The sequence below is a fragment of the Papio anubis genome, chromosome X, assembly GCF_008728515.1.
Source record: "Papio anubis isolate 15944 chromosome X, Panubis1.0, whole genome shotgun sequence".
Lineage (NCBI taxonomy): Eukaryota > Metazoa > Chordata > Mammalia > Primates > Cercopithecidae > Papio > Papio anubis.
The window spans coordinates 75352815-75365306 of NC_044996.1; the positions used below are offsets into that span (position 1 = coordinate 75352815).

The following is a 12492-nucleotide window of genomic DNA, read 5'->3' on the forward strand; positions in this document are numbered from 1 at the left end:
ATAGAGAGTCCCTTTGGGGACCCAGGAGAAGACTGTAGCCAAAGAAGGTCACATTGCAAAGAAGCTAATTCACCCAGTAAAATAGAAAGGAAAAGGTATTTACTAAATGCTCGTTATAGGCCAAATATTATGCTAGGAGTTTTGCATACTTTAATGCATTTAACTTTAAAAACTATCCTAGGAACTATGTGTAATTAAGGCCTTTTTACAGGGAAATTGTCTCAAAGAGGTTGTAAATTTGTGGAAGATCAGAGCAAGTACACAGTTGAGTCCAGGATGTAGCCATGGCAGTCTGCTTCCAAAGGCCTGTCTCGTTCCACTATGTATTTCTTAAGTATAGCTTCTAGATTTGAGGATGTATTGTCTTAAAACTGCATTTTTACCTGCCAAATTAGGTTCTATTATGGTCAAGTTTATGTTCTGTGCTTAACTATTTGCTAAAGCTTAGCAATATATAAAATGTAAAAAAACAAAACAAAACAAAAAACAAAAAACCAAAACTGTAATTTATGATGGAAAAAAAAATACAGTCAGTTCTGCTATAATACTTTGTAAACAAACTTGTTCCAATGCTTCCCATATATTGGGGGAAAATTTGAGTATAACATGAATTTCATGTTTGGTTATGCACAATTTCATACTGAGAATGTACTCAGCTGAACTGGACCATGTAAGAATACACAAAACACACATGCATACATCTCAGGAGAACAATGAACTGTACCCATTCACATCTGTTGTTACTCCTTTCTGTCCAATTTCAGGTAACACTCCTTTCACCACTACTGAACTTACAAGCTGCAATCCTCTGATGGCCACCCTGGATATGCAGCCACATGCTTTCCCCTCTCTTCAGTTTTCTACCTCTTTCCTCTCAGCCTTTAAAAAAAATTTTCCCCTCTGTTTTATGCTCTTTTTCTCTGTTTTCTCTCACTCTTTTTAATCCCACTTTTGTTCTCTTCCTCTTGCACATTCTGTAGTGGGCATGAGAGCTAGGTGGGTGAGCTGGTGAGAACTTGCGTACACACTTGCACAAGCAAACTTTGGGTCTTTTTTAAGGTGAAAGTACCGTAACTATTGTGGTATTTAGGTATTTCTTTACTATTTACCATGTATAAAGCCATGATACTATTATTTTTATTAGGCTCCTATCATTTTGTATGTGTTACATTTTATGTGCTGCACTCCTTACCCCATTTTCTCACAAGCCCTGTAGTTTTTATTTCTTAAATATGCATAGCATGGTGATTTTTAAAGAATGCATATGGTCTGGGTGTGGTGGCTCATGCCTGTAATCCCAGCACTTTGAGAGGCTGAGGCAGGAGGGATAGCTTGAGCCCAGGAGTTTGAGACCAGCCTGGGCAACAAAGCGAGGCCCGTCTCTACAACAAACAAACAAACAAACAAACAAACAAAAATAGCTGAATGTGGTGGCAGGTGCCTATAGTCCAAGTGACTCAGGGGGCTGAGATGGGAGGACTGCTTGAGCCCAGGAGATCGAAGCTGCAGTAAGCCATGATCACGCCACTACACTACAGTCTGGGCAACAGAGTGAGAGACCCTGTCTCAAAAACAACAGCAACAAAAAGATTGCATATGTATCATTATAGCAGAACTGACTGTACGTTGCATTTACAGTATGTCTTTATCTGTGAAATTCAAAGACTTTTAGGAATATATTCTTTAATGAATGGTGAAAAACTATTTTCATTATGTACAGAGAAACTGAAGAAGTCAATGACAATAGTTGGGCACTAAATGGTCAGGAGTGAAACCAAATTTTTTTTAAAAAGAAGAAAAAGGCCGGGCGCGGTGGCTCAAGCCTGTAATCCCAGCACTTTGGGAGGCCGAGACGGGCGGATCACGAGGTCAGGAGATCGAGACCATCCTGGCTAACATGGTGAAACCCCGTCTCTACTAAAAAATACAAAAAACTAGCTGGGTGAGGTGGCAGGCGCCTGTAGTCCCAGCTACTTGGGAGGCTGAGGCAGGAGAATGGTGTGAACCCGGGAGGCGGAGCTTGCAGTGAGCTGAGATCGTGCCACTGCACTCCAGCCTGGGCGACACAGCGAAACTCTGTCTCAAAAAAAAAAAAAAGAAGAAAAAATAATCCAGGTCTTTTAACTCTTAGTGCCCTCAGCTAGTAGCCTGTAGGGAACAACTGTCTCTCCCCTATTAGGAAGACTTCCATCTGGACACAGGGTTGGTATACTATTAGCTGTAAGAAGATATAACAAGAACATCCAGCTGAAAACTCTTTCCCTAGCTTATTACCTGTTCTGCATTGCCACTGAAGACCCCATCAAGAATAAAGTATGTCCAGAACAATGGCCATTCACACTCAATGTTTTCAAATAGCTTCAGCTCAGCTGGTTCATAGTACAGACGATTGGGATCCTAGTAAAAACACAATAAAGTCTGTCATCACTCAGAGGTTAGATGTATATCTTTAGTTCAGAGGTATTATAACATGGGCTTTCATTACTGATTGTTTTAGAGGAGTTCAGGAAGGCAGAGCATGTGCATACTCCCTTCCCTTAGCAAGTACTCTATGATGCGACTTCTAACTAGTGGAATTGGGATAGCAATGATATCACAAGAGGGTGTATGAAGAAATAAGATTGGTTTGCAATAAAGTTGAGTTTGGTTTTATATTTGTTAAGTTTTATGTAGTAGTAGGACATACAAATAGAAATGTTTAGAAGAGCAACTAGAGATGAGGGTTTGGGAATCATCTTCATAGAGGTGATTATGAAGTACAAGTTACAGCTGAGCTTTGTGAAATAGTACTAAATAAAATGAGCAAACTGCTTAAGAATGGAATCTTGGTAAACCCTCAGAGTGGGGCAAGGGAATAACAGAAAGAGAAGAATCAGGATAGTGTAGTGGGAAAATTAAAACAGGAAAAGAATTTCAAGAGAATTTAGGACTAGGTAAAAAGTGAGGTACTACAGAGAAGTCAAGGAGAATAAGGATTCAGAGAAGGCTATTGGATTGGTCATTTAAGAGCTTATGATGATGTTTCAGAACATATAAGTTTAGTACACTAATAGGGGAAGAAGTCAAATTCAAGGCTAAAAAATAAAGTGGAAGAGAGGAAGTAGACCAGAAGAGTTTGAGCTCGATGATTTTTAAAAATCCATAATGTCTCTCAACCATCAAATCTAAGCTTTAAACAATGTTTCCATTACCAGTGAAAGTGATTCATATTGACTGTTCAATCCCTTTAATAATACTGAATTTTTCTCATTTATATTTCCAAGATGAACTTTTGACTTGTTGAATAAAAGAAACGTACTTACCTTTTCAAAATCTAGCACTGTTTAGAACTAACCAACTACAAGAGGTGGAATGTGGGGTCAGAAAGATCTCCTGATGGAAAGATTTTTCCCTTTGTAATTGTTAAATATTTTGGGAGAGACACTTTGAGACAATGCAAATACCATTTCTGCATAAGTTTTCATCCACTGATTTTATCATGTATCAGTAGTTCTTTCTTGAAACTAACCAACACAAGAGGTAGAAGGACTACACCTTCCTCTATTTTACTTAATCCAGAAAGGCCTACAAATTGAGAACTTGGCAGCTAAGCCAAGTTCAACAAATATAGCAAATATCAGTTATTATAATACTACTTAGTGATCTCTATAAGTACCATCGGTGAGGTAAATGTTTTCTCTGAATGAGGCTGCAGGTAGAAGTGGCCTTTCTACCTTGGGTTCATTTTGGAGAAAAGAAACCTACCTCTTTAGGAGTTTTATATCCATCTCGTAGAAAGCGACAGCAACCATAACGACCCTGGGAATGCAAAGAAAAAGGATCAGCAGCTTGTACACTGGTACGGCCATGTAATTAATCAGAAATACATCCTTGTAACATCTCTATGTACCACCAACCTATCACCGATAAAGACACAATGCTTAAAACCAAAAAACCTGAAATCAATCCAGCAGCAGAAACAGATTTCAGCAGTGTGATTTCAAGTGAAGGCAAAATGACAGGCTCTTCACTAAAGCAGTGTTCCTAACAGTATCTTCTCTATGGCTATCCACCTAGGGTAAGTCTGTGACAGCCTAATTACTAATCTATGTGGTCCCGTTCATAAGACACATACAGCTCATAAGACTCCATAAGCTTTTTAAAAAAACACATATTTTTTAAATTTTGAGACAATTTTAGATTTACAGAAGAGTTGCAAAAACAGTACAGAGAATCCCAGTATTCCTATCAACCACCATTCCGTTATATTCACATCTCATATAACCATAGAAATTTGCCAAAACTGAAAAATTAACCTTGGTGGCTAGGTGTGGTGGCTCATGCCTGTAACCCCAACACTTTTGGAGGCTGAGGCGGGTGGCACCTGAGGTCAGGAGTTTGAGACCAGCCTGGCCAACGTGGTGAAACCCTATCTTTACAAAAAAATTTAAAAATTAGCCAGGCGTGGTGGCACGTGACTGTAGTCCCTGTTATTCAAGAGACTGAGGTGGGAGACTCACTTGAACCTGGGAGGCAGAGGTTGCAGTGAGCCTAGATCGTGCCACTATACTCCAGTCTGGGTGACAGAGTGAGACTTTGTGTTAAAAAAAATTTTTTTTTAATTAACTTTGGCACGATACTATTAACCAAAGCACATAACTTATTTGGATTTCATCAGTTGTCCTTTTTTCTGTTCTAGGACCCAATTCAGGATCCCATATTGCATTCAGTTATCATGTCTCCTTAGTGTCCTCCAATCTATGACACTTCCTCAGTCCTTCCTTGTTTTTAATGACCTTGACACTTTTGAAGAGTGTTCATCAGTTATTTTGTAGAATGTCCCTCGATTTGGTTTTGTTTGATGTTTTCTCATGATCAGATTAAGGTTATGCATATTGGGAAGGATACCACAGAGGTGATGTGCCCTTCTCAGTGCATTGTATGAGAGAGTACATGATGTCAATATATCCTATTACTGGTGATGTTAACCCTGATCACTTGGTTAAAGTGGTGTCTGCTGAATTTCTCCACTGTAATTTTCCATTTGTAACTATTAAATATTTTGGGGGACATACTGTGAGACTATTCGAATGTCCTCTTTCTGCTTAAGCTTTTGTCTACTGATTTTAGCATTCATCAGTTGATCTCTCCTGAAATAATTATTACTCTAGTGTTTGTCTAATGGCAATTTTGTATTTCCTTTATTCCTTTAGCATTTATTAACTGACATTCTCCTATTAAGGAGATTTGTCTTCTTTCCTATATATTCATTTTTCAGTTATTTATTTAACTCAAATAACTGAAAAATGGACTTATGGATATTTCATTTATTCTCTGGGTTATAATCCAATACTATGATAGTTCTTTTGTTGTTCAATTTTTTTCTGCTTTGGCCATTAGAAGAACTTTTCAGTTGGTTCCTGTGTCCCTTTGACATGTTGCATACTTTTCTGAGTACCACTTTATTTTCTAGAACCGTATGATACTCCAGGCTCCTCCTGTATCCTCCCTGCCCCAGTCAAATCAACCACTTCTCCAAGGAGCCCTGAGTCCTTTCATTGAGAATGACATTTAGAAACCAAAATTTGGACACTAGGTGTACTCATTGCCTCTGGGCCCTCTCAGTGGACAAAGTTAGGAAACACATATAGGAAGACACACATCCCTATATTAAACACACACACACACACACACACACACACACACACACTTCATACTGACACTACCTTCTCTAATCCGACATCAGAAGGTTCATTCTAGGCTTTTCCCATTCCCTGTGTGTAACAGTGAGAAACCTAGGTCTCGTTATCCACTATATCTACTACATATTTACTTATTTGGTCAACCTTACTGTACAGATAAAGTAGTTTCAGAATTGCCAACCAGTACCCCTTTGAGAAACAAATTTATCAACTAGAGCAGGGGTTGGCAAACTTTTTCATAGAGGACCAGTGAATATTTTAGATTGTGCAGACTATACAGCCTCTGTTGCAATTACTCAGATCTGCTGTTGTACCTTGAAAGCAGCCATGGACAATAAGTAAATACACCATGGTTGTGTTCCAATAAAACTCTATTTATAAAAACAGATGGCCAGCCCACAGGCTGTAACTTGCTAACCCCTGAACTGGAGTACAGTGTGTGTATACAGTTATTTTTGTCTTTAGGTTAGGCTTGCAGTATCTAGTCAAAACACTGTTTTCCAAGACTTACGTCAGCTCCTTTCCTTTCCATACCCTTTAGTATGGTTACCTGATTCATCTGTAATGTAATTAGACTCATTTTTCAGTCTGAATTCCATCTTTCTTGACACGCCCTGGTTGATTCTTTAAATTTACTTCCTGTGGCATACAATTCCTTGGCTTTTGACAAACATATAGTCAGGTGTCCACCAGCATAAGTCCACAGAGAACCATTCCATCACCCTCAAAATTCTCTAGTGCTATATCTCTATAGACAATCTGTCCTCCCAACTTCTGGCAACTGCTGATCTGTTTTCCTCCCTATAGTTTTGCCTTTTCTAAAGTGTCATGTAAATGGAATCAGGCAGTATGTAGTCTTTGGGGTTTATCTTTTTTTCTTGTAGTAAAATGCATTTAAGAATCAACATAAGTGAAAATGCAGATGGCCAAAGTGATGAGAACAAGGAGGACTACACAATCCCAGATGAGTATAGAATTGGACCATATCAGCCCAATGTTCCTGTTGGTATAGACTATGTGAACCTAAAACAGGGTTTTACCGTAAGCTGTGTTCACTCTTTTATGCAAATGAAGAAGTTGCAAAGAATACTCATTGCAGCAGCCTTCCTCATTATGAGAAATTAAATAAATTTCTGAATAAATTGGCAGAAGAATGCAGACAGAAGAAGGAAATTTAAGATGTGCAAGAAGATTTAAGGATTTCAAAGAAAATAACGGTTCTTTGTGTTTAATGTTAACCTTTTTAAAATACAATACTGACAGAAGAAAACTACTGTACTCTTTTGTTTTGGTGGAGAAATAATGTCTGTCATGTGTTAAGTGTTATAGCAAAAAAATACATATGATTAATGAATAGTTTTTCTTTTGTAGAAGTAATTTGTAGAGATTGACTTCGTAAGCTACTTAAGACAACTTGCACCACTAAGAAAAAAATGTAGAACCATTTGGGAAAATGAAATTTAGTAGTTCCAAGCTGCAAAGAAATGTCAATATTTGATTCCATTTAATAAAGAACAAAACCAATAGTATTTTTATTACTTTCATCAGAAACATTCCATGTTTTAACCTGAGCCTTGCAAACTTTTCATTTGGAGTTTGACCTTTTTTTGGTTGCATTTCATTTTTGGAGAACTTCATTAAAATGAGATTGGCAATTCAAATGCAGGTGCAGTTTTCTGTTAATGTCATGCTGTCATGCTGTTGTTTAGGTAATAAGAAATATTAAGTATTGGCTTTAGATTTTGTAATTTTTTCCCTGAGTACCTGCTAGATTTCATATTCTAGTAGTCAATATATTTTCGGTGAAATGTAAAAATATTCCCATTCTCTTTGACCAGTACTAATTTTTGAGATCTTATTGCTTGTCACTTGAATCCCGTAATTGTCGTACATCTCTGGTGTAAGCAACATTTGATTTCTGAAGTGTGTAGATCACCTCTTCATATTTTCAAGATGTAAATTTACATTTCTGCATCTTAAAAACAGTTTGGCCATAATCCTAGATGCACACTTCTAATTCATGTACCTTGCACATGTGACTTTTGTGAACAGAAATTTGCATGTATAATCTGTGTTTACTTGTAACTTTCTGGTTATATACTGCTTATATCTGTAGATTCAAGTTACTGAAGTGAATACCAATTAAAAAAAAAATCCTAGGCCATGTTCATTAGTTATACATGTTTGGAATGTACTGACAAAAAAAAAAAAAAAGAATCAACATAGAGCACGAGGGCCGACTAGAGGTGCCTGATGCCTGTCTTCCCCATAAAAAAGGACCAAAACAACTAATAAACAACTAAAATTCAAGTGGAGTGTCTGAGGGCGAGCACTGTGGTACAGCAAGTGACTGGCAAGAACCCTGTGAAGTGGAAAAGCTCAGGATGGCAGCATAGAGAGGGGAGTGAGGCATCCTGGCTCTGCTGCCCCATCTCCCCTATTAGGATTGGCTCAGAGACAGGAGGGACTTCCCCTTGCAGAGAAAAGGTAAGCGAAAGGCTCCCACCATCCGTCATTGCCAGCCCAGACACCTGCAGTCCTTACTATAGGAGAATCCTACCGTCCTCCCAAGTTCTGAGCCCAGTTTGGGGAGCTGCCTAGAATTCACACAGCTGCATTACTCCAGAGTATGAGTACATGTTGTGCACTTCCTATTTCTCATGACCAACGCTGCTGCAGCACAGTGCCATCTTGAAACTGGAGCTACTGCAGTAATGCAGTAGTTGGCCCCCCTACTCTGGGGGCCAGTAGCCATTGTGCCTCTCCAACCTTGACTCCTTGCCATCATTTCACCAACCCCACACAGGTGGCTGCAGTGCCATGACCTCAGCTGCTTGAAGCCTGGCCCCAAGAATGGCCATGACTCTGGTCCTGCACAGTAGAAAGCCAACCCTGGAACAGACGAAACAAACAGCCTGACGGACCCATGTCCCTGATCAGAGAAACAGCCCAGTGGCCCCACCCCTGGCAAGCCAGTTCCCAATCCCACACCCCCAAGGAACTCAGCAGCCCTGCCCCTGGTGGGCAAACCAGTACCTGAACCACCTGACCTGCCATGTACCTATGACCTTGGCTAGAAGAAGAGCCTGGCAGCCCTGTCTCCTCATGCATGCGTACACCCCAGGCCTGGGAATCAGTCTGTTCAGGAGCCCATCCCCCAGCAAAACTACCCACTACACTCACAAACTCCTGCAGCCTAGGCCATCGAGGTACTCACAAACATCAATTATGTGGATTACAGCTCAAGAAACTGCAGAGACTATAATAACTGTGTCCACCTAGAACCAAAGCCAGTGTACCCTACCCAAACCAACAACTTAGGACCCATCTCCAGAAAAAAATCTTTCCCTGTCAAAGCTGCTCCATAAATTCGAAGAGGTACCTGCTCCACCAGATGTGCATATATCAATGCAGGGACACAAGAAACATGAAAAGGCAAGAAACATGATACCTCCAAAGGGACATAATAATTATCTAGTAACAGATCTCAAAGAAAAGGAAATTTATGAAATGCTATAAAAGAAACTCAAAATTATGATCTTAAGGAAACCCAGCAAGATATAAAAGAATAAAGATAGATAATCAGGAAAACAATTCATGATCTGATGAGAAGCTCAACAGAGATATTATTTAAAAAACAAATTTTAATGCAGAAGAATTCAATTAATGAAATAAAAAACACAATCGAGAGCTTCAACAGATGAGATCAAGCAGAAGAATTTCTGAACTTGGAGGCATATCTTTTGAAATAAACCAGGCATACAGAAAAAAAACCAAGAATGAAACAAGCCTATAGTACTTGCAGAACACCATAAAGCAAATAAATAATCACATTATGGAAGTTTTAGAAAGACAAGAGATGAGAAAATGTGCAGAAAACCTATTTGATGAAATAATAGCTGAAAAATTCCCAATTCTTGGGAAAAATATGGATATCCAGATCCAGGAAACTCAAAGGTTCCCAAATAGATTCAAACCAAAAAATGTTCTCTTAAAGGTACATTATAGTCAAAATGTCAAAAGTCAAAGATGAAGAGAAAATTTTAAAAACAGCAAGAGAAAAGCATAAGGTTACATATAAGGGAAGCTTCATTAGACTAACAACAGATTTCTCAGTAGTAATCTCACAGGCTGGAAGAGAATGAGATGACATATTCTAAGTGCTGGGAAAAAAAAAAACCTGTCAGGCAAGAACACTATACCCAGAATTAGATCAACCTTACGAGAAATGCCTAAGGGAGTCCTACAACTGGAAGTGAAAGTATGATAACTATCATCATGAAAACATGCAAAAGTATAAAACTCACTAGTACAGCACATACAGAAAGGAGAAAGAGAAAGAGAAAGGAATCAAGCCTTACACTACAGAAAATCGCCAAACTGTAAAGATAAACAATAAGAGAGGAAGAAAGGAACAAAGGATATATAAAACAACCAGAAAACAATTAACAAAGTAACAGGAGAAAGTCCTCATTTATCAATAATAATCTTGAATGTAAATAGATTAAATTTCTCAATTTAGACGTAGATTGGCTGAATGGATAAGAAAAACAAGACTCATATGATGCCTACAAGAAAGTCACTTCACCTGTAAAGACACACACAGACTAAATTGGAAGGAATGGAAAAAGATGTTCCACGTAAATACAAACCAAAATCAAGCAGGAGTAGCTATACTTATATCAGATAAAATAGGTTTTAAGTTAAAAACAGTAAAAAGAGACAAAGAATGTCATTATATAATAATAAAAGGATCAATTCAGCAAGAGGTTATAATAATTGTAAATATATATGCACCTAACATTGGAGCAACCAGATATATAAACCAAATATTATTAGATCTAAAAGGAGAGTTAGATTCCAGTACAATAATAGTAGGAGACTTCAACATTCTACTCTTAGCATTAGATAGATCATTTATATAGAAAATCAACAAAGAAATACTAGATTTAAACTGCATTATAGACCAAATGGACCTAACAGACATTTACAGAGCATTTCATCCAACAGGTACAGAAAACACATCAGCACATGGAACATTCTCCAGGACTGATCATATATTAGGCAATAAAACATGTCTCAACAAACTTTTAAAAATTGAAATCATTATCAATTTTCTTTTCTGACTGCAATGAAAACTAAAAATCAATAACAAGAGAAACTTTCGAAACTGTACAGATACATAGAAATTAAACAACATGCTCCTCAATGAAGAAATTAAGAAAAAAACTTTAAAATTTCTTAAAATAAACAAAAATGGAAACATAACATCCCAAAACCTATGGGATACAGCAAAAGCAGTACTAAGAAGGAAGTTTATGGCAATAAATGCCTACATCAAAATAGTAGAAAGATTTGACATAAGGCCGGGCGCGGTAGCTCAAGCCTGTAATCCCAGCACTTTGGGAGGCCGAGACGGGCGGATCACGAGGTCAGGAGATCCAGACCATCCTCTCTAACACGGTGAAACCCCGTCTCTACTAAAAAATACAAAAAACTAGCCGGGCGAGGTGGTGGGCGCCTGTAGTCCCAGCTACTCAGGAGGCTGAGGCAGGAGAGTGGCGTAAACCTGGGAGGCGGAGCTTGCAGTGAGCCGAGATCGTGCCACTGCACTCCAGCCTGGGCGACAGCGAGACTCCGTCTCAAAAAAAAAAAGAAAAAAAAAAAGATTTGACATAAACAATCTAATGATGCACCTCAAGGAATTAGAAAAGAACAAACAGAACCCCAAATTAATAGAAGGAAAGAAATAACAAAGACCAAAACAGAAACAAGTGAAATCAAGGCCAAAAAATACAAAAGATCAACAAAATGAAAAGTCTTTTAAATAAACAAAATTGGCAAACCATTAGCCAGACTAAGAATAAAAGACCCAAGTAAATAAAATCAGAAATAAAAAAGAGACATTATAACCGATACCACAGAAATACAAAGAATTATTAGAGACTATTATCAGTAAGTATGTGCCAAGAAATTGGAAGCCCTAGAGAAAACAGGTACATTTCTGGACACATACACCCAAACAAGACTGAACCAAGAAGAAACAGAAAACCTGAAAAGACGAATAACAAGTAATGGGATTGAATCAGTAATAAAATGTACTCCAATGAAGAAAAGTCCAGGAATGGATGGCTTTATTGCTGAGTTCTACCAAACTTTTAAAGAGCTAAAACCAAACTACTCCAATAAATTGAAGGGAAGGGACTTCTTCCAAACTCACTACGAGGCCAGCAGTACCCTGAAATCAAAACTGACAAGGACACAACAAGAACAGAAAACCCATGGGCCAATATCCCTGATGAACACAGATGCAAAAATCCTCAACAAAATACTATCAAAACAAATCCAACAGCATATCGAAAAGATTATACACCATGATTAAATCTGATCAAGTTGGTACCTTGTATCTTTTTACTGTTGAGCAGTATTCTACTGCATGCATATAGTGTAATTTGTTTATCCCTTCCTCTGTTGAAGGTTTTTTCCAGTTTTTGGCAATTATGAATAAAGCTGCTGTAAACATTTGTGTGCAGATTTTTTCGTGAGCGTAAGTTTTCATTTCTGTAGGGTAGATTTCTAGGATGACATAGTTGGGTTATAGGGAGAGTATATGACTAAATTTATAAGAAACTGCCAAACTGTTTTCTAAAGTGGGTGTGCCACCCTGCATTACTACCAGCAATGGCTGTAGAAGCTTTAACACTTTTAAAAGAAACTGTAAAGACAACTCAGAAAACTTAAAGGTTTCTTGAAATCACAGTCACAGGTCATACTTAAGGCCCTCAAAGGCACAATTTACCCTTAAAGTCAC

The 12492-nt window shown here is 38.1% G+C and overlaps 1 protein-coding gene across 4 annotated transcripts in view; it reads right to left on the bottom strand.

The window, feature by feature from the left end:
- PHKA1 (phosphorylase kinase regulatory subunit alpha 1) overlaps positions 1–12492 on the bottom strand; it is a 131437-nt gene that overhangs the window by 74730 nt on the left and 44215 nt on the right. For all 4 annotated transcript variants that reach the window (XM_021932565.2, XM_021932563.2, XM_021932566.2 and 1 more), the window contains exons 9-10: positions 3745–3798; positions 2275–2397 (exon numbers count right to left, since the gene is read on the bottom strand). In XM_021932565.2, the coding sequence (XP_021788257.1) occupies positions 2275–2397; positions 3745–3798 (177 nt within the window). The remainder of the gene's footprint in view (positions 1–2274; positions 2398–3744; positions 3799–12492) is intronic.